A 22,433-nucleotide genomic window follows, 5' to 3' on the forward strand; every position below is an offset into this window, starting at 1 on the left:
TTGTGAACAATGTCTCTCTAAGTTCAGACTGTTTTTATGAACTACAGATCAATCAAAAGAGATGAAACCAGGTTGAACACACAATATATATTTTTTTATTTTAAGATTCTCAGGCAAGTCATCTGTCTTACAAGAACTAAGTTTCCAGATAAACTGGGAACAACACCAACCTTGTGGTTTGTAATGTCAGTTTGTGATATACGTAAGACAAAAATCTTTTTAGTACTGATTTTTTTTTAAAAAAAGAACTAGCAAAATATGCATTGTGATTAAACAAAGCGTAAACTGTACTTGTTCTGTTAACAACAAACATTTAACAGCACAATTCTTTATCTGTCTATTTGAATGAAAGGCCCAGGGTGCTAGAGAGCAATTTCTCTCCTCTAAGTGTTTATAAAATGGCAGCCAAATTAAATAGTAAAAAAAAGTTTAAGGTTAACTCACAGCTTACATGCACATAACTTGCACCATTTCAACTTTACGTGGTTCATAGCCAGCTAGTTGAAATCACACAAATTAAACACATGGAAGACTTTTAAAGCTCTTTTTGTGTAGAGTTTACCCAGTGCAAAAAGCTTTCAACCACTCTACCTTGCTTATCAGACTCTGGAAGGCTCTCACGAGGCTTCAGAGAGCTCCGTGCATATGCAAGTGACTAAATGGAAGTGACCAAAAAGATTTCCCCACCCCTGAGTCACCTTGCATGTAATACTTCTGGTTAGTTTACTCATGTGTAAAATGCCGTTTTGAAAAACTAGCCAAATAATGAAACTTTGTAAAATTATATTTCAAGTGATATAGAGCATGTTAACTATATATGGAAATGAAGACTGGGGCTGTAAGTTGACATTTTCATGAAATTACCCTCCCATCATCCCTGGTCATAGTAGTCTAAGACATCTAGAGCACACCAAGTTGGGGAAAGACTCTCTAGGCAAAGAAGCTACTGTATGGCACAATGCAAACAAAATTTAAGTAAGAAAACTCTCAAATACTAAAAGGAAACCTTAGATTGGAGAAGAAGGTATTTCAGCATTTACTTACATTTATGTCTGTATGGTATATGAGAACACACAAGGCTGGCAAGATCTGATAAAGATAAGTTTATTATAATGGGTCATTAATACTAAGAAAAGCCAAAACACACTGTGGATAAAACCTCAAGCAAATCTGTGGTTACAATCCTATGCACATTTTTCTGGGAGTAAGCCCCACTGAGCGCTGCGGGACTTACATCTGAATAAACATGCACAGGATTACACTGTCAATTACTTACTGCAGTAACAAGTGTTTCTTAATCAGCTGATGCCCTACATTTTACACAGTTTTAATACCTGGCTTCAATCATGTAAAAATAAGTCTATAGAAATTTCATTTTACAAGGAAGTTATGAGAAAGAAAGAGTGCAAACTCACATATATAATATTGAAAATTTACATTTATCAACCAGTTTGCCAATGGCTAACACATTTCTGGCCCACAGTCAGTGCTTCTCCTTTATGCATAAACTTTTATGGTTTTTATATATGTTGTTTTTCAGTTAACTACATATTGTGAACTTTTCTGAGAGCAGTAGTGAAATTTAGGGCTGGAGATAAAAATATGGTTGCCCCAGTGGAAGCCAGCACAAGCCCCCTTGGGATAATGTGGCTTTCCCCCGTTTCTTCCCCCTTCACCCTCCTAATTGGATCTGGGGAGGCAGGAGAACCCTCAGAATAGCATGCAGGAAGGAGATGGTTTGCTCTTAGCAAGCAGAAATGCTTGCGCTATGAGACACTTGCTTTACTGCGGCATGCAATATGAATTCCACTCTTAGTCAAGTCACAGAATTGTTGAGTTGGAAGGTACACCAAGGGTCATCTAGTCCAACCCCCTGTGATGCAGGACTAAAGCTACAATCCTAAACCCACTTACCTGGGAGTATGCCTCACTGAATTAAATAGGACTTGCTTCTGAGTAGACATGGTTAAGACTGCACCATAAATCTGTTTTGTTCCCTATTTGAGCCCAGAGGTACAAAGCTAACATTCTGGCATCTCACATTATTCCTGAATGTAGATGTTACCACTAAGCCACAGAATCCACTACATGGGAAAGCAGAGGTAGTGTTAAATCACTCCCTCTATCATATTATAGATGCCATCAGTCTTTCAGCAGTTTGTTTGGGTGTTTTTTTTAATTAAAAAGCAGCTGCACAGGACTGTGAATTTGTTTGGAACAGTTGTGACAATATTTGATCCTTTCCTGTAGGCAGGCAGGCAGGTAGGCTGATCTATCTAACTAAAATAAGAACTGCCACCTTATTTTCCCACTCACACATGAAGAGACATAGATTCCCTGTATCTTCTTCCTGTGAGGAGGAGAGCAGCTTGGGGAATAGTGAATTTTATCACAAGAATAACCCACAGGGAAGGCACTACACCTGCATCCCAGCATTTCTGGGAGGAATGAAGGCGACTTCTCTCACACTCACGGCTCCATGAAACGGCTTCATTTTAAAGATTGTTGACTTTGCCCATAATCCTATATATTCTTACATAAGATACACATCCCACTGACTAAAGGATTCTCATGTAAGTTATCGCTGCTTGTGCTTTAGGCTGTAACCATCTTTTATTTAAATAAGTGGTTCCCTGCAAGGTCTCTTGTCTCTTTGAAGACTACATGCCTCGTTAGTCTGTACTGTTTAGCTGCTGAAGTTAGATTCTGACTTCAAATCAAGAAGGAAGGTAAATGCCTCAGATACCGCCATAATTAATAACTAGTAAGTGGAATGAGATACAAATAAATATGCATTAAGAAAGTGCACACAGTACATATGCCATCATGGGAAAACTGACTTGCAGTGAAGCTGAGGTGGAACAATACTTAGTTGTAATTTTTTATTTACCTCCTGCACTGTCTCCATAGGTGGTGGGGGATCCTTATTCCTGCAGAGATTTACAATGACCCATGTGACGTTCCGGAGGAAAGTGATGGGAATGGAGGGGTTGATGAAGGATAGAAGCGGTTTGACAACTCCCAGTGATATGACATAATCTCTACACTGAGGACCATCACCTACAAAAGTGAAAATTTCACAAAAAATTACATTCATGATGGAGAAACCTTGAAATGTATGCAGTGACTTATGTTGGGGTCTTGATGCGCTATGTTTCCCCCACTGGTAACATACGAACACTACAAAAGTTACGGTTCAATGGAAATTTGAAGAACACAATTTGTTGTAGAATAACTTCATCTAAGTTTTCCAAACTGAGGATGTTTTCTTATTTAAATCAACTGGACTATTCAGAGAACTTAAGAGGAAACATAGTTTTATGGGGTAATGTCAATGTATGATTTTAAAGCCTTCAATGCCTGTGATTTCTTTTCTAGAAATATAGTTAACACTTACCAATAATGTTTCCAAGGGCCCAAACAGCTTGTTCACAAACATTTTGATGCGGTGAATGCAGCAGTCTTAAGAAGAGAGGTACTGCATCTATAACAGCAGAAAACTGGATTCATTGAAATGATAAAATGCAGCTCTTTTAATAGATAAATTTCACATAACTGAGTTATACTGTTAATATTTCAGGAAATTATTCTATGTTTGTTCAAAATTAAATTGGAAATGCACCTTTGCATAATTAATTTTTTCAGACAGAAAGAAGATATTGATATTGACATTCACATTCTAAATAAAAATTTGAAGTAACGTGGAGGCTTTATTTAGCATCAAGAAAGTTAAAATTGTCTTCTCACATTACAAAGATCTGTGTATATTTTGTCAAAGGGCCTATCCACCCCCTTCAAATTATTATGTCCCCCTTCAAAAGCCAACTGTGGAAGAACAGTTTTAAGTATTGGAAACATGTGGGCTTCAACTAGTAGAAACTTCTTTCAGAATCAGTGCCTCCCTTCTCCATCTCCCACATTGCAAGGGATGTCTGAGGTACAGCATGGTCTGTAAAAGCTGGTTTCACCTACTCGCTTGCTTGACCTTACAGCAGGCCTCAATAAAGAGATTTAACTAGCCATCCCTAAGACTATTGCCATGGGCAAAACGAGGCCTGCTACTCTCAGCAATGCTTCATGTATTCCAGAATGGAAAAGCTAGAGTGGAGAGCAATCACAGGATACAAAAAATGAAAATAAAACAACTTAAAGCAGCACAACAGAAGCACAAAGAAGCAAGATAAAAAACAACCAGGACTGTATAAGTCTTGGAAAATTAAAAGGTCTTCTTCTGGAAATGAACAATAAAGTTGGCATCAGGTGGCATTAGGTTGATACCACCTAATCTCAAAAGGCAGGAGAAATGTCTACTAGATGATCTCAATGCACAGCCAGGTGGCTTTCTTTAAGGTCTCCAGGGTAATATTTGAATTTTTGTTCAGAAACAAACTGACAGCCAGTGCAGTTGTTGTTGTTGTGATACATACCCATTTGTAGAGCCTAACAGCTCTATTCTGGACTAACAAAAGTTTTACAAGGAAGAACTCTTCAAAGACAACCCCATGTGCAACACATGCCAGTAGTCCAATTTAGAACATGGGTGACTGTGGCAGAATGACCTCTGCCTGGAGGGGATGTATCAGCCTCAGCAGTAAAGGGTCCTTTGTGCTACAGATGCCACCCAGGGCTCTTTTGAGAAAGCTGTATCTGTCAGCAACCCCAGGCTGCAAAACGACCCTATGTGGAGGTTAGGCTTGCTAAGCCTTGGGGTCCCTTCCAACTCTACAATTCTATGATTCTATGAAGATGAAGTTATATGTGTATCTTCAATTGCAAAATGCACCCACTCCCAAAGCTAAACACTTAGAGCACTTACTCGACTGTACAACAGCTTGAGTCTGTGCAGAAGTGCCTGAAGCTATGTTGGTCAGGGCCCATGCAGCCTCAAACTGTAAGGAAGGACTGTTAAAAAACAAAAAACAAAAACACCAGAATAGCAGTAATATTTGCAACTCACAAAAAAATACCAGCAGAAAAGTACATGCCAAATTTCTATTGAAATAGTAATTCAATATACTGTAATCAGATGCCATTATGTATTTCTACCTCTTATGCCTGCTACAACTTCCTTGAAATAAAGGTAGAAAATGCGATCCAACATTGAACTATTGTTTCTGAGTCCTTCTATCAAGATTTTTTGCATAACATCAACACATACAGAACTTGTGACACGAATTTTCTTTGATAGTTACCTCACCAGAATACCCTAGTACAGAATAAACTGGCACAATACATTCACATCAGACTTCCAAAGCTAAGTATTCAGTCACAATAATACAAAAGAACAACCCCTGAATAAGGATAGAAGAGTGGTGCTCTACAAAAACAAGAAGGAAAAGTGTGAAGGAAAAAGCCAAAGCTCAAGAGACTTTAAAAGGTGGGGGGGCTTGATTTTTCTGCCCCAAAGACTGGGCTAATATGAGGAACCCTTCCCCAGGTTAGAATCTGAAAACAGTCCTCATGTGCCTTCTGGACAGTGGGGAAGGGGAAGAATGCACACAGAGGAGGGTTCTTAAGTACTGGGCAGGTCAAAATATATGGATTGTGGGCTGTGTCTGGCCTGGAGGATCACAACTTGTACACAGTCTTCTAGAATGACTATGTCAGACCTGCAAGACACTTTGTAGAACTTGCTCCTAACCAGACTGTTGACATAAGCTTCAGTAGAGTTTGAAGCATATCAAAAGTAAATACCCAGTTACAATGTTCAAAACTGCAAGCTAGCTGCAACCCTCAGCTGATAACCATTCAAATTATGTCTGAGGAAGTACTGAGAAAAAGGAATCATTACTTACTTATCATCCCTTTCTAGACATTTAACCAATATTGGTAAAATTCCAGATTTTATTAGGTCATCAATAGGAGGATTTCTGTCACTTGATAATAGCTTTCTGTAAAATTAAAGTGAAGGTGGTGAATAAAAAAAAAGATGGGAAAGACAGAATTCATTGTACTTTAGTCCTCAAAAAACAAATAGATGCCTACCTTGCAGCTTGGACAGCACTTAGTTGGATAATAGGGTTGTCACTTGTAGCATTCTGCAACACCACATAGATTTCAGTAAGTTCAGGAGTCAAGCATTAACAAATCCAACTGAAGGAAATAATATATTGTTTAGCAACTTACCTGTAATATAGCTTCTAGTGTTACATTTTGCTTTAAACAAAAGACAAATTTTCATTTTAGTTACAATTCTTATTATAGATCAACTGTTCTCTGCAAAATATATCAGTGTCATCCTCTAAGACCAAGCACTCCAGTTCACTATCTTGGCTCAGCGGCTTCCAGCAATAGTGTCTAAACACTCGGATACAGTCTGTCTCTCTTCAAGTGTCTTCGGCACTTGCATTTTAACTTGCAGTGTTTTGGTCTCTCACAATTACTACCCTGGGCCCCTGTACTCCCATTTAAATTTTCATCAGTTATGTCATCAGAGGGAGGATAGTTTCAAACCAGAATCGCCTCAGAGAGTCTGCTTTCCCCCCTCAATCAGTTTAAAAGCTGCTCTGTGACCGTTTTGGTTTTAATTGCCAACAGTCTGGTTCTATTCCAGTTTGGGTGGAAACCATCCCTTTTGTACACGCCTGTCTTGCCCCAGAATGTTCCCCAGCCTAACAAATCCAAACTGCTCCTCCTGGCACCATTGTCTCCTCCATGCACTGAAACCACAAAGATGTGCCTGTCTCAGCTGGCCCTGTGCATGGAACTGGTAGCGTTTCAGAGAAAGAACCTTGGAGGTATCCTACCTACCAACCTAAATTTGGCTTCCAGGACCACGCGACTATATTTCCCCGTTGTTTAGTGCAACATGCACTACGACCACTGACTCCTTCCCAGCGCTATGCACCAGGCTATCTAGGTGGAGGGAAAGCAGTCTGCTATTCATGTTCCTAAGGACCATACTGCCCATTAGCACAATCCCTGCACCTACCAGAGAAGTACGCTCAGCATGAGAGAATAGATGTTCTTCCCCAAGGAATGAGTTACCCTTCGAAGGGAATGCCTTTCTCTTCCTCAAGGTAACACTCTCCTTCCCCAAGACCCTCATTCTCAACAGCATGGCAGCTGTCATCATGGGAGTGGAGCAGAGCTACAGTGTTCCTGAAGACCTTGCCCACCCCTCTCTCTGCCTCTCTTGCCTTTTCCAGTCTCACCAGGAGCTCGCTGCAACTTTAGACACGCCCACAACGTTTGCCCAACGAGGAGATCGTCATGCAAACCCCATGTATCCAACAGGTGCAAGGGAAGCTTTTATTGCTCCAAGAGGATTTTGGAAACTGGCTGGTTTTTCTGAAAGGGCTGGTGCTGTGCTGTTTTAATTCTAATTATTTGTATGGTTTTAATAATTTTATATATGTACGTAGTTTTAATTCTCTCAGTGTTTAATTGTTTTTAATGCCAGTATCCTCTATTTTTAGTGACTATGATTTTTATCTGTAAACTGCCTTGAATCCCGTCAGGAAAAAGGCATGTATGTATATATGTATGCATAAATACCATATACCATACATATTCCACACAGACCCACATACACATCAATGCCACATCAATGTAGATACAGTCTTACTGCTTTGAAATCAGCATCAGCATCTGAATCTTCTAAACTTTCTTCTTGGGGCACATTTCTTTTTTTCAGAAGATGTTCATCTCTTTTATTCTGAAGAACAAAGACCCAAGATAGTGCATTTGAATGCCTTTAATGTTTGTTTGTCTGTTAATTTATTTAAATGCTCATGTTAATATTATAGGACTGACCAGTAACAGTAACTCACAAACATAAAACGGTAGAATATAATGAAATACAGTATGATAAAATAGTAGTATCATAAAACACACTCTCTCAAACATTTCCAGCACAATAAAATCAAATTACTTTTTTAAAAAATCACAACACTTAAGCAGTATTATTATCTTAAAAGAGTAAAATCACAGGGTTTTTGCTTTGTTTTTAATTTCCCCAGCGCTTAAAAACAGTATTCACCTGGCACCAGAATGAGTATAAGGTAAATTCTAGGTGGGCCTCTCTGAGAAGGGCATTCTACAACTGAGGTGCCTCAACCAAGAAGAGCTTCTCCCTGGTTTGGTCCAACTGTAGCTTCAGGGCTGTATGGTGCATTGCAATAATCTAAATGTAAGGTTGGAAGAGCATGCATGATTGTGGCGAGACCATATCCACCCATCATTGAAACTGGCATATGAACCAAGGCGGAGAAAAGCTGCTCCAAGGCAGAGACGCCTATTGGACCTCAGCTGAGAAGTCTGGCGCAATACGTACCCCTGATTTTGAACCCAGTTCTTTAAGGGCAGTGCAACCTCTTTCAGAATAGGTTGACCGCTACTAACAGGCTATAAACAGAGAGACACTTGCAACTGATAATTTGTTAATTGTAACAATGTAAATTGTTTCTCCATATATTAAATCCATTTAAATACACAAATGAATCCTGCGGGCCCTTCTAGATGAGCAGAGTTATTGAGGAGGAGGAGTTTGGATTTGATATCCCGCTTTATCACTACCCGAAGGAGTCTCAAAGTGGCTAACATTCTCCTTTCCCCTCCTCCCCCACAACAAACACGCTGTGAGGTGAGTGGGGCTGAGAGACTTCAAGGAAGTGTGACTGGCCCAAGGTCACCCAGCAGCTGCATGCGAAGGAGCGGAGACATGAACCAGGTTCACCAGATTACGAGTCTACCCACATTGTCAGATGCGTACGCTCAGGCTGCCCATACACACTTACCTGGGAGAAGGTAGCACTAAACTCAATGGGACTTACTTCTGAGCAAAATGTATAGGACTGTACTGTCAAATACAAATATATACATGGATATAAAGAAAAAATGTAAACAATTTGTATGAGACCAAAATAGGTAGTGCAGTCAATAGTATTTTTACACTAAACTGAAATAGCTATACAGAGCAATAAAGATTGGTGAGAGAGATTTTCAGTACTACTTTGTTAATTTATGAAGTATAGTGGGAAAGAAAACTTTGGTCTCAAATGAGTCCTAAATCAATAGAATCCAACTAACTGGTCAACTTGTTGGCATCCGTTTGTCTTGAGAGACAATGGAGTGCACCTTTGGGGGTGAAGTCAAACTGCTGTGTTAGCAACACTGAAGTGACCTCCTCGGGGTGCAAGACTAGGAGATGTGTATGGAGGTTGTTATGTGTGCCGGCGTGGTTGCTCAAGAGCAAACAGGCAAGACTCCCCATTGGTCTCTTCAAGGCTTTATTATCTGTCCAAAACGTTCACAATGCAGATCGACTCAATTCCTTGTCTGCTCAGTCGCTAACAGAATCTGGGAGTGGGTGGTCCTCTACCCCAGCAGAGTAGTCTTTTGACCCCCATGCTATGCCTCCCCTCTCTGCGTGTAAACCTACTGCACAAAGAGGGCGTGGGCAGAGGGGTACCAGCCTCCCCCTCCGCTTTGTTCATGCTCGGTGCTGTGGCTCTCCCTTGCATCCTCCAAGCCCTGCACCCCTTCCCCACTGGAGGCGTGGCTTCCCTCCTCCGCGGCAGCTAAAAATGCCAATGCAATTCTGGGCTGCATCAATAGGAGTATAGCATCTAGATCAAGGGAAGTAATAGTGCCACTGTATTCTGCTCTGGTCAGACCTCACCTGGAGTACTGTGTCCAGTTCTGGGCACCACAGTTCAAGAAGGACACTGACAAACTGGAACGTGTCCAGAGGAGGGCAACCAAAATGGTCAAAGGCCTGGAAACGATGCCTTCTGAGGAACGGCTAAGGGAGCTGGGCATGTTTAGCCTGGAGAAGAGGAGGTTAAGGGGTGATATGATAGCCATGTTCAAATATATAAAAGGATGTCACATAGAGGAGGGAGAAAGGTTGTTTTCTGCTGCTCCAGAGAAGCGGACACGGAGCAATGGATCCAAACTACAAGAAAGAAGACTCCACCTAAACATTAGGAAGAACTTCCTGACAGTGAGAGCTGTTTGACAGTGGAATTTGCTGCCAAGGAGTGTGGTGGAGTCTCCTTCTTTGGAGGTCTTTAAGCAGAGGCTTGACAACCATATGTCAGGAGTGCTCTGATGGTGTTTCCTGCTTGGCAGGGGGTTGGACTCGATGGCCCTTGTGGTCTCTTCCAACTCTAGGATTCTATGTGGTTCAAAGGACAGCAGAGCTATACGACTGGAACCAGCTTGGCTGCAAGAGTTGCTGGAAGGAGGCAAACAAGGCGCCATCCAACCGTCTTAGGGACTCTGCTCCAGATTTGTGTAGGGTTTAGTACTCCTTAGCCTTTTCTTCTCCTGAAGATCTCCCACAAGGCAGCAGAAGGTTAGGATCAGAGTTTTCGTTCTCCTAGATGGGCTACCTAATCAACTAACTGATCTTTGTTTGATAAGCAATTAGATTTTCTGTTGGGACATTTTGAGAATGGACTCAGCGATAGGGGGCCAAAGCCCAAACCCCAATGTCTGATCGCAAATTATGTTGCTACAATTGGCACTCATTCAACAGATTTCTTTTGCCTCTGACTGACAATTTCAGAGACCGCAAGGTACCCTCTCAGGACAAGAGATTTGGCCCAGATGCCTCCGACTGCTGACCTCTAGTACATAGTCTCTTGAAAACAAATTCTTTACTAGATATTCATATTTAAAACTATTAATAATGAAAAACACATTTAAATTTAGTTATGAGCAGGAGTATTTCAAACTCAGATACCAATACTATGTATCTTAATCCTGTGTAAGCAAACATACTGAAACTAATCACTACAGCATTCACTATTCTTTGTACTTAGCAAACTGCTTCACTAATTCATGTTTATTTAGGAACTACTCACAGTACAATCCTAAACATATCTACTCAGAAGTACACCCCACTGCATTCAACAGGATTTACTCTCAGGAAAGTGTGTACCAGATTACAGTGGTACCTCGGGTTAAGAACTTAATTCGTTTCGGAGGTCTGTTCTTAACCTGAAACTGTTGTTAACCTGAAGCACCACTTTAGCTAATGGGGCCTTCCGCTGCCGCCGCGCAATTTCTGTTCTCATCCTGAAGCAAAGTTCTTAACCTGAGGTACTATTTCTGGGTTAGTGGAGTCTGTAACCTGAAGCATCTGTAACCCGAGGTACCACTGTATAACCAAACAGTTCCAGCTCTTTCTTTCAGAAGCCTGACCCAGTGAAACATTGTTCATAGGCTTAAGAGGTTTTGGGCCTTAGTTGTGGGTGGTGTTCTTCTGAGAAAGAGGAAAGGCACCATCAAGGACACTTTCAAGCACAGACAACCACAGACAAAGGAAGTAAAGTCTCAAAAGCAAATTAAAAATGGGGAGAACATAATGGAACTCTGGCAGAATGTCTTACAAAAAACAAACTGTTGATCTGCCAGATTCAGAAATCTGGACACAACAATGTACTTGATGCTTTCCTTGTAGACACATGACATAATAGTATCTGGTGAGGACACAATCTTTTCAGCGCTCTCCCAAGTCACACATGAACCTCCATAGCTGAAACCTCTCATGGCCGCTTTAAACAAAGCATAAACAAATAAAAGTGATATACTCACCTTTCTAAGTTCAATTGTCACCTCATTTCTATGTCTTCGCATAGTCTGTAGAAGAGAAAAACAGAAACATACAACACACAAATGAAGTAATAGTACCAAAGCCTATGATGATTCAGTTTAACTCTCTTTAACCAATTTTAGGGAACCTACAACTATACACCAGGCTAGATGTTACAGAACTTTATTCCACTGATTATGAGATGTGTCATACTAATTTTCTACAAGGCAGAGTGAGACCATTTAAAGTAAAACATGGGTGGGAAGGAATACCACAACCATCCCTAATGCCATCATTTTCTCTTCCCAAAAACTATTTTGCTTAAGTTGTTTTTCTGCAGTGATTCCAAAAGCAACATTCACCGAGAGAAAAAATAGCTGAGGAAATTTCAAGGAGAATTTTTGCATGTGGGAAGGGCTCAGTACACACATCCCAGCGATGCTGTGCCTGCGTTTGCCATCCGCACACCACCTCAAGGGAAAGTGGCACAGCTGACATCATGACACACCAATCGCAGCAATGGAGCTTCTTGTTTGGTCTTTCTTGCAAATGAATGCTGAACGGTGAAAAAAGACATGCAAAATGTAGCACTGCAGGACAACAGAAAAATTGTAGAATAATTGTAGGAAATTTGCTGGAGAGATTACACGCATCTGAACCATTGTTTTGGGAAATTACATTTGGTTCACACAAAAGGAGATGAGGTGGTAAACATTCACTTCAAAAGAAAGAGGAGGCCAGCATCAAAAAACAATACAGAAAAGAGAGACAAGCTTCAAAATGTTGTCAAAATATATGAAGAACTTTAATAAAAAGATCAACTGTCTGATGTGTTTTAATAGAAACCTTCCTCAGGGGAACAGAACCGTAATTAATTCAATATATCTGTGTGTGCGCGCGCATGCGTGTTATCACATCAGCTATATGGATAAGAAAATTTAACAGTGCAGCAGCAATTGATTTGGATGAAAATATTTATTATTCTGCTGTCATTCAGTATAAGTGTGTATATATATGCTATTTCTGGTTTTGCTTATATATGTTGTCTTTTAATTCCCTCCATTTAAATATTCTTAAAAACGGATTTAACGAAGGAGTGAATAAACTTCAACCCATAGGCCCAACACAACCTTCTCCCCTTGATTCCTTCCTCCCCATCAGCTGTTCAGCAAGGAGCAGCTGACAGAGGGAAAGATGTGGATGCTGTGCATTATGTGCAATTGCTGCTCTGAGTGCCAGCTGCTGGAAACCACCTGAGGAAAGAGGGCTTATGTTCCTGTCCTGCAAGCTTTTGGTTGGCCACTGTGAGAACAGGATGCTGGGCTGGATGGATTATTGGCCTAATCCAGCAGGCTCTTATTATGAGAAAAGGCTCTTCTTATGCAAAAAGTGTCCACACATTTTGCAATCACATGCATGCAATTATTAGGCTGCAATTGCATTTCAAAATTCGAGGCTTTAAATAACTTTAAGGCAGTGCTTAGAGTTCAACTGTGCAGTGCTATTATTTCTATTCTTTCTCTGAGATTATTAACTTCTTTTGCCTTTTGTAGAGTAAGGACATAAAGGGTATGGGGAGCTTTTTATTTTTTAAAAAAGCAAACTTTATTAGAAATGTCTGTGGAGAAAATGGAAGATAAAACTTGAGTGGAGTTACTAAGAATTACGTCTATGCCTGCTCACATGGGAAATAGCTTTGTCTTGGTCTACTGCTGTGTTTCTGGTCCTGAAATTCATCTGACATCTTTCCACTAGGGTGATGTGGCCCTTGACCTGAAAAACTTTCCCCACACATGTTCACAATAAAACCTTTCCTTTTAGTTTATGATATGTAAAGGGCCTGTACTATTTATACTAGTAGTTTTGTCTTGAGCTGATTTGTGAACTTCATGCTTACTGAGTTTTGTAGTTAAAAATAATAGTTTTTATTGTTTGCTCTATGATGGATGAATGCCTAATTTGATTAACATATGTTCCATGTTTTATGATTTGTCTGACTACAATTTATATTGATAATTGTTTTTATATATATATATATATATATATTTAGGTATAGAATAACTTTATATTGACCACATTTGTGCATAATGCTAAACCATGGTTTTAGCACTGTACTGAATAAGCCCAAGCAAAGCACAAACTCTCATGCTCCCTCTTCCCTGGCCTTCCCACAAAGTTTCATGTGTTTTTTAAAATTCTGCTCATTTTTCTTCTCCTTAGCATTCTCAAATAGCATTTTGTTTGGGCCAGGTTTAAAACAAACTCTAGTTAATTTAGCAGCTTTATAACCCATCATTTAAGGGACCTTTCTAAGAGGTTTACCAGAGGGCCACAATGTATACATAAATAGTTTTGTATAAATAAACAAACCGAGAATAAGTGGTTAAGAGCTAGTTAACTAAAAGGCAAATGCCAGGATTAAACCATTCTCAAAATAAAGGAGTGTACAGTGGTACCTCGGGATGTGAACGGGATCTGTTTCGGAGCCCCGTTCGCATCCTGAACAAAATGTAAGACCCGACTGTGCGTCTCGCGTTTTGCCGCTTCCGCACATGCGCGTGACATCATTTTGACCGTCTGCACATGCGCATGCGACGAAACCCGGAAGTAACGCGCTCCGTTACTTCCAGGTCGCCGTGGAGCGCAACCCAAAAATACTTATTCTAAAGCGTATCTATCCCGAGGTATGACTGTATATCCCATCATAGATCTGTACTTGGATTGGTGTTAACTTGTGCAAAAATGAAAAATGTCAGGCTAATTTTTTAAAAGCAAATTTTGTTCAACCAAAGGTGAACTATCTAGGAGCTTTACTAATGCCATCTTGGTAATCAAGATAACCCCACAATGAATTGGCAAGTGTTGTAGCAATGAGCTTGTATAGATTTATAATCACTTGCTTTGATATAAGCTAATGGGCTTGCTTTCATGCTATCCTTATCGGTGAACCCAGAAAGGGGAACTATCTGTAAGACTTGGGGATTTGCCGCCTATGCCACATCTGGGCAGGTGAAGCGATGAGAAGTGCTAGGTAAAGTGGCTGTGTGGAACCCAGTTCAGCTACTGATTGATTGTGTGACTACAGTACATTATTTATTGCTTTCATTTAATAATAATAATTTATTATTTGTACCCCGCCCATCTGGCTGGGTTTCCCCAGCCACTCTGGGTGGCTTCCACAAAGAGCAAAAATACACTAAGATGTCACACATTAAAAACTCCCCTGAACAGGGCTGCCTTAAGAAGTCTTCTGAATGTCAGGTAGTTGTTTATCTCTTTGACATCTGATGGGAGGGCGTTCCACAGGGCGGGCGCCACTACCGAGAAGGCCCTCTGCCTGGTTCCCTGTAGCTTTGCTTCTCACAATGAGGGAACCGCCAGAAGGCCCTCGGCGCTGGACCTCAGCATCCGGGCAGAATGATGGGGGTGGAGACGCTCCTTCAGGTATACTGGGCCGAGGCCGTTTAGGGCTTTAAAGATCAACACCAACACTTTGAATTGTGCTAAGAAACGTACTGGGAGCCAATGTAGGTCTTTCAAGACCGGTGTTATGTGGTCTCGGCGGCCACCCCCAGTCACCAGTCTAGCTGCTGCATTCTGGATTAGTTGTAGTTTCCGGGTCACCTTCAAAGGTAGCCCCATGTAGAGCGCATTGCAGTTGTCCAAGCGGGAGATAACTAGAGCATGCACTACTCTGGCGAGATAGTCCGCGGGCATGTAGGGTAGGCATGTAGCCTGCGTACCAGGTGGAGCTGGTAGACAGCTGCCCTGGATACAGAATTGACCTGCACCTCCATGGACAGCTGTGAGTCCAAAATGACTCCCAGGCTGCACACCTGGTCCTTCAGGGGCACAGTTACCCCATTCAGGACCAGGGAATCCCCCACACCAGCCCGCCCCCTGTCCCCCAAAAACAGTACTTCTGTCTTGTCAGGATTCAACCTCAATCCATTAGCCACCATCCATCCTCCAACCGCCTCCAGGCACTCACAGAGGACCTTCACCGCCTTCACTGGTTCTGATTTGAAAGAGAGGTGGAGCTGGGTATCATCTGCATATTGATTGATGGATGGGCTAATGATCTTGTTGGATAGTAAAATTCATGCTAAATTGCTGTTTTAGGGGTTGTTTTTAAATGTCTGGAACGGATTAATCCATTTTGCTTTCTATGGGAAGGCGCGCCTTGGTTTTAGAACACTTTGGTTTTGGAACAGACTTCCGGAACGGATTAAGTTTGAGAATGAAGGTACCACTGTAGTGCCAAATCCCCATTCTCTCCTTCCCTCATTCCTCATGCCTTGCTTCCCAATCGCAGTGCTACAAATACTGTTCATCCATCTACAATTTTATTTATCCTCTTGAGCTGGTATGCAATAGAACCATGCGGCACTTCCTGGTGAGCCAGATCTGGTCCAAGGACTAACAACTGTTCAACCTGAGCACATAGGCTGAGCTGAGGCTTAAAAAAAACCAAACCAAACCAAAACGAAAAAACTTTAAAACCACCATGGCCGAAATTGCATTGTCTAATTACAATAGTGTATTTTATATTTATATTGGTTTCCTGTGTAACTAATAAGAGCCTGGGTTAAACCACAGAGCCTAGGGCTTGCCGATCAGAAGGTCGGCGGTTCGAATCCCCACGACGGGGTGAGCTCCCGTTGCTCGGTCGCTGCTCCTGCCAACTTAGCACTTCGAAAGTACAGAGGTACCGCTCTGGCGGGAAGGTAAATGATGTTTCCGTGCGCTGCTCTGGTTCGCCAGAAGCGGCTTAGTCATGCTGGCCACATGACCCGGAAGCTGCACACCAGCTCCCTCGGCCAGTAAAGCGAGATGAGCGCCACAACCCCAGAGTCGTCCGCGACTGGACTTAATGGACTATTATTAAATAGTTTTAATAAGAAACTAAAGCTAGTTTTTCACAGGAAACTGCCATCCCTGAATAGGTGAAATTCCAAAGTGTGAATGTGGATGGGAAACAAAATGGCTACCCAGGACAGTGACTACCTAGAAAAAAAATTTGGGAGTTGTGGTGGATGGCATAAAGAAAATATCAACCCAATGGTTGGATGGGGAGCAAATTCAGTTTTAGGAATTATGAAGAAACTGAGAATACTACCACAAATATAATGGCATTATATACATTTGTCTTGAGGACACATTCTGTACAATTGCTGCATTTCACAAGGAGTACCTTACGTCAACGACAGACAGTGACCATTTTAGGCATGTCCAATTGTTGTGCGATCGCCAACAAGTGGGTCCTTTTGAATCCAGAAGAGGGCATAATGGAGGCAGGGTGGAATGGGAGTGGAGGCTCTTATACGCACTCTGTTAATGCACACAGGGGCTGGGAACTGAACCCCCACGTCAAACAGTTGTGGCCTGTACCAGATATCTATGTTGTTTTTCACTCTATTCAGAATTGGCCTCCACAGTCACTTACGGACTCATTGTTAAAACCGTGTTTATGAAACACAATCTTACTCGGCTACAAGTGATCGCCAAAGAAGTATCAAAGCAGTGTACAACATAATTAAATGCCATTAAAAACACTCATAAATATGTACAACAGAATGGTGTATGTATGCAAGCTATGCTTGTGTGAATAAAAAAAAGGCACTAAATGCCAGTGGAAACACACCAGTAAAGATGCTTGTTGGATCTTGGAGGGGAAGCTATTCAGTCAAGCAGGAGCTATACATCCTTCTTGTGACTGACAGCAGATGGGTCAGGAAAGGCTATAGAACCACCAGCATGAGCTCATCAAAGGATATTAGTGGAAGGGCTGGTTCATATGGGGAGGCTGAGATTCCTGCATTGCAGGAGGCTGGACTAGATGATCCTTTGGCGCCCTTCCAACTCAGAATTGTAAAGGTGCAATCTCAAATAACCAGGTTCCAGGTTGCTTAGCGCTACACGGATGAGCTACATGGGCAGTAACAAAACCTTGAACTTGGTTACGTAGCAGATTGGAAACCAATGTCTCTTCTTCAAGGCAGGTATTATATGCTTGCCGTATGGGTCACCAATTAGCAGCCTAGCCACAGCATTTTGTACTAGCCGAAGCTTCCCACTCAGGTCAAAGGGATCAATTCCCAAATCTGAGAACCAAGAGGGCCTCAAAATTCAGTATCAGTTTATTGTCCCTCATCCATTCTACCATTCAGCTCCTAGTTCGGGATCTGCTCAGCCCCACCTGATTCAGATGTCACAGAGAACTGTATACTGATGACACCATGTTTCAGATCTCCTGCTATCCACTCTAACAGCTTCGTAAAGATGCTTAAAAGCATAGGGGACAAGATGGTTCCCTGCAGCACCCCATAGTACAAGTGCAGGGGGTTGAACAAGATGACCCTGGTGGTCCCTTCCAACTCTACAGTTCTATGATTCTGTAGTCACACAATGCTATTCCCTAGAGCTGGAATTGTTTCTCTTTGTTTCCCAATGTATTTCATATCAATTAAAAATTTGGTGTGACATGAGCACATTTTTATTCTCAGAGCATGGCCCAAAGAACAAAACTTTGAAAACCACTGTGTTAAAAGCTGCTGAGATATCAAGCAGAAACAACGGTGTGATACCATTCATCAAGAGCAACCAAGTCCAGTCCCACACCCAGACTGGGAAGGATTTACAGTCGTACCTTGATTCTCGAATGCCTTGTGACTCAAACGTTTTGGCTCCCAAACACCACAAACACAAAAGTGAGTGTTACGGTTTGCTAACCTTTTTTGGAAGCTGAACGTCCTGTAGCCAATCGGAAGCCGTGCCTTGGTTTCCAAATGTTTTCGGAAGTCAAATGGACTTCTGAAACGGATTTCATTCAAGAACCAAGATATGAGTGTATTTATGAACAGGATTTATATGCTGCTTAATCATCAGAACCTCTAAGGAGTTTACATAAGATGCCTTTGATCTTATGTCATGTAAGAGCTGTCACCTCTTAAGTACCCATCCTAAGAAGTTAGTAGTTGTCGAAAACCCACAGGGTCCAAGTCGCATTTCTTTAGGAGTGGATGCACTCCCACCTCTTTCTCCATACCTTAAAAGAGCATTGGCCATATCGTAAACACACCTTGTCAGCTCCCTTCAGCTAGTTTGAAATTGGCAAGATGGGCAAGGGTCAAGGGGGCATGTTGTCATTTGGGCAAGTCATTTTCAAGTACCTTGTACACATCACCAAGCTGGAAGTGGACAAGCTGACATGTTTATCACATTATTTGGACCTGTCACAACCGTGGTGTTCAAGTTCCTATGAAGGCAACCAATGTTATCAAAGTGCCCAGCAAATGCATCATAATGGGCATTCAAGGGTTCAATCATCCCATTTGTTGAGATATACAGTGGTGCCCCGCAAGATGAATGCCTCGCAAGACAGAAAACCCGCTAGACGAAAGGGTTTTCCGTTTTTGAGTTGCTTCGCAGGACAAATTTTCCTATGGGCTTGCTTCGCAAGACGAAAATGTCTTGCGAGTCTTGAGATTTTTTTTCGCTCCCCCCCCCCTTTTTCTAAGCCGCTAAGCCGGTAATAGCCTTTTAACAGCTAAGCCGCTAAGCCTTTAATAGCCGCTAAACCGCTAATAGCGCTAATCCGCTAAGCGGGTTGCTTCGCAAGACGAAAAAACCGCTAGACGAAGACACTCGCGGAACGGATTAATTTCGTCTTGCGAGGCACCACTGTAGAACAATCCTCCCACCAGGTGGAAAAACTTGCCTAGAATTTTAGCATGCAATTGAGGTAGCAAAGGAAGCTTTCTTTGCCACCCAAATAACCATGCAAAAATCACAATTATGTGCCCTACTGTGTCTGGTTTTCCTCACAGTGTGCCTGGTGCCACCTACACTCCAGCTGCTGTCCAAATCATTTCAATAGCCTGACCTTCCAGGAATAAGCTCACCATCTCATCTACTGACTGTAAGAACTAGGTTTTTGAGATTTAAAATAGCCAAGAACTTAAGCCTACTAGAAATGCACTCTGCTAGTACCACATGAGAACTATTACAAGTTCTTGCCTTCAACACGTATGGTGTTATGATACTCACAAAATAAGGTGCTCACCACTAGGTAAAAGGTAAAGGGACCCCTGACCATTAGGTCCAGTCGTGGCCGACTCTGGGGTTGCAGCGCTCATCTCACTCTATTGGCCGAGGGAGCCGGCGTACAGCTTCCGGGTCATGTGGCCAGCATGACTAAGCCGCTTCTGGAGAACGAGAGCAGCACACGGAAACACCATTTACCTTCCCGCCGGAGCGGTACCTATTTATCTACTTGCACTTTGATGTGCTTTCGAACTGCTAGGTTGGCAGCAGCAGGGACCACTAATCAAAGCAAAATAGCCTAGATGCTGTTCAGTCTGGCTTCATTGAACAAAGAGTGCCTTGGTAACCCTGCTAACGCCAATGGTAGGAAATGGATAGGAGCGTTCTCGTTCGTTCTCAAGGACTATGGGGGAAATGGTATTGCACACTGTATATTGTCTCCTAATCCTTGTGTATTCAATTCCCAACATACTGACAAGTGCACAAACCCAGGACAGATGAAATGATAGAGAAGGTGCGTTGCACCCTCTTCCTAATAAATAATAATAATTATTATTTATTTATACCCCACACATCTGGCTAGGTTTCCCTGGCCACTCTGGGCGGCTTCCAGCAGAATATTAAAATAAAATGATTCATCAAATATAAAAAGCTTCCCTAAACAGGGCTGCCTTCAGGTGTCTTCTAAAATCAGATTATTGTTGTTTGTTTCTTTGACATCTGATGGGAGGGCACTCCACAGGGCGGGTGCCACTACCGAGAAGGCCCTCTGCCTGGTTCCCTGTAACTTCGCTTCTCGCAGTGAAGGAACCGCCAGAAGGCCCTCGGAGCTGGACCTCAGCGTCCGGGCAGAACGATGGGGGTGGAGACGCTCCTTCAGGTATACTGGGCTGAGGCCATTTGGGGCTTTAAGGGTCGGCGCCAACACTTTGAATTGTGCTCGGAAACATCCTGGGAGCCAATGTAGGTCTTTCAGGACCATATAGAATAGACAGTATATTAGAACATAGCTCCAATCCACATTGACCGTATTTAGGCTCTCCAGAGCCCTTGTAAGGTGGAATAGGGGCCCCTTCCCCACAATATCACTTGGCTTAGAAGAAAAGATTCCCTTTGGGCCACACTACACCTATGTTATCAAAGAAAAAACACTACCACTGATCTGCTATAATTTAAAAAAATAGTACAGTGTGTCTGTACCCTTGCAATTGCTACTCTTTTATAGGGAGCAGCAATTGGAGAACCAGCAACCAAATTGAGCTCCATGCCAACTGGATCCACAGTTAACAACCCAAAAGCAGGTTGGAGGGGAAGCACTGACATTTAGGGCAATAGGTCCTATTGTTGTTGTTACTATTCCATCTCTTCCTCAAAGTGACCATCTTGTAAACTAGCTGCTACTTAGAATCACAAAACTAACAATACAATGCTCTGCATGGTTACTAAAAGTAGAAGACCCCCCTTAAATTATCTGATATGCATGCATACAATGGCAGCCTAAGCAAAAAAACCATTATCTTTTTCATTATATATTGTGTCCCCTATAAACAAATCCAGGTACATTTGGATACTCCAACCTGCAGCTGGGTGGAGGCCTACAGGGCTAAACAAAGGATTAAATGTCAGTGATGATAACATGCAAGGCTCCTATCAATCCTGCATATTGGAAATAGAGCGTTTAACAGAGAGACAGAATGGGTTGTTCTTCACTTTCACATTTGTAGGTGATAATGGACAACCACTGGAGCCAGCAATATTGCTATTTGGAGGCAGCAATAGCACCGGTCTTCAAAATACAGTTACTGTATCTGGGTTATTTGGGCACTAACTGACCCGTAGCCCAGCTAGGAGTAAACACGGCTATTGGGGGGGGGGGGGGGGGAGGCGCCTGTCAAAGCCAACACATGGGAAAGGGCATGGATGCATCTGTCCAAAGTTCCAGGGAGGATGGGGCCGAGCTCGAGGGGAGATCCGCGGAGGCGCAAACTGGCTGTCAGGATCCCCGCGCCCGGAGGCGGCGTCCCAGGCGACAGCGAAGGACAAAGAGGCCAGAGGGACCCGGCCGAGCCCTCGCTCCGTCTCCGACAGGCTGCCCGGGGCCACGGGGGGGGGAGGGGGCGCAGAAGCACAAAGGGCTCCCGGCCGCCCCGCTGCCCGCCCTCCGCCTCGGGGAGCCTCGGCGCCGGGGGGTCCCGCCAAAGGGCGCCGCGCCGCCCCGGCAGGCGGGCGGGCGGGCAGGGAGGCGGCCGGAGAAGCGGGATCCCGGCGGGGCGCCGTCCCCGCACGAGGCAGGCTGCGGCCTACGCAGAGCGGCTTCTCCCGGCCCGGCCGCCCGGCACCCACCTCCACGTCTCGGCCCTTGTTCTTGAAGCTCTTGAAGCGGTGGTTCTCCAGGCCGGCGGCGGCGGCGGCGGCGGCGGCAGCGGCGTTGTCAGCCATGACGGCGGCAGAGGCTCCGGGCTGAGGCGGAGACGGCGCGCGCACGCACGCACGCACGCACGCGCGAGCGAGCGAAGGCGGGCAGGGGCGGGGCGGCGGGGCGACGCCCAGTGACGAGCGAGGGCGGGGCTTCCGGGGCGCCTGCGCAGCGAGCGAAGAGCGGGAAAGGGCAGAGCGGCCGCGGGATTGCGTCGAGGCCTGGCTTCCGGGGAGAAGGAGGCGGAGGGCCGGGAGGCGGCTGCTTGGCCCTGGGCGCGCGGCGGCTGCTGCTGCTGCGAGGGAGTCCCGCCGCGGCGCTGCCTTGGCCGGAGGGGAAGCGAGGCGGCGGCCCAAGTCCTTTCCGCGGGATCAGCGCCGCTCGGTTCCTGGCCCGGCCAGGCGCCGCCTTCCCTGCCGGGCCCCTCCG

The 22,433-nt window shown here is 43.5% G+C and overlaps 1 protein-coding gene across 1 annotated transcript in view; it reads right to left on the bottom strand.

Moving 5' to 3' along the window:
• The window catches only part of KPNA3 (karyopherin subunit alpha 3), a 32,212-nt gene extending 10,138 nt beyond the window's left edge, over window positions 1–22,074 (bottom strand). The window contains exons 1-10 of the mRNA XM_080997424.1: window positions 21,932–22,074; window positions 11,545–11,589; window positions 7,568–7,657; window positions 6,127–6,156; window positions 5,986–6,038; window positions 5,796–5,891; window positions 4,817–4,902; window positions 3,398–3,484; window positions 2,891–3,060; window positions 1,045–1,089 (exon numbers count right to left, since the gene is read on the bottom strand). Coding sequence (XP_080853550.1) covers window positions 1,045–1,089; window positions 2,891–3,060; window positions 3,398–3,484; window positions 4,817–4,902; window positions 5,796–5,891; window positions 5,986–6,038; window positions 6,127–6,156; window positions 7,568–7,657; window positions 11,545–11,589; window positions 21,932–22,027 — 798 coding nt within the window. The 5' untranslated portion in view covers window positions 22,028–22,074. The remainder of the gene's footprint in view (window positions 1–1,044; window positions 1,090–2,890; window positions 3,061–3,397; window positions 3,485–4,816; window positions 4,903–5,795; window positions 5,892–5,985; window positions 6,039–6,126; window positions 6,157–7,567; window positions 7,658–11,544; window positions 11,590–21,931) is intronic.
• Window positions 22,075–22,433: the final 359 nt, after the last annotated feature.

Source organism: Podarcis pityusensis (assembly GCF_964106645.2).
Source record: "Podarcis pityusensis genome assembly, chromosome: 3".
NCBI lineage: Eukaryota > Metazoa > Chordata > Lepidosauria > Squamata > Lacertidae > Podarcis > Podarcis pityusensis.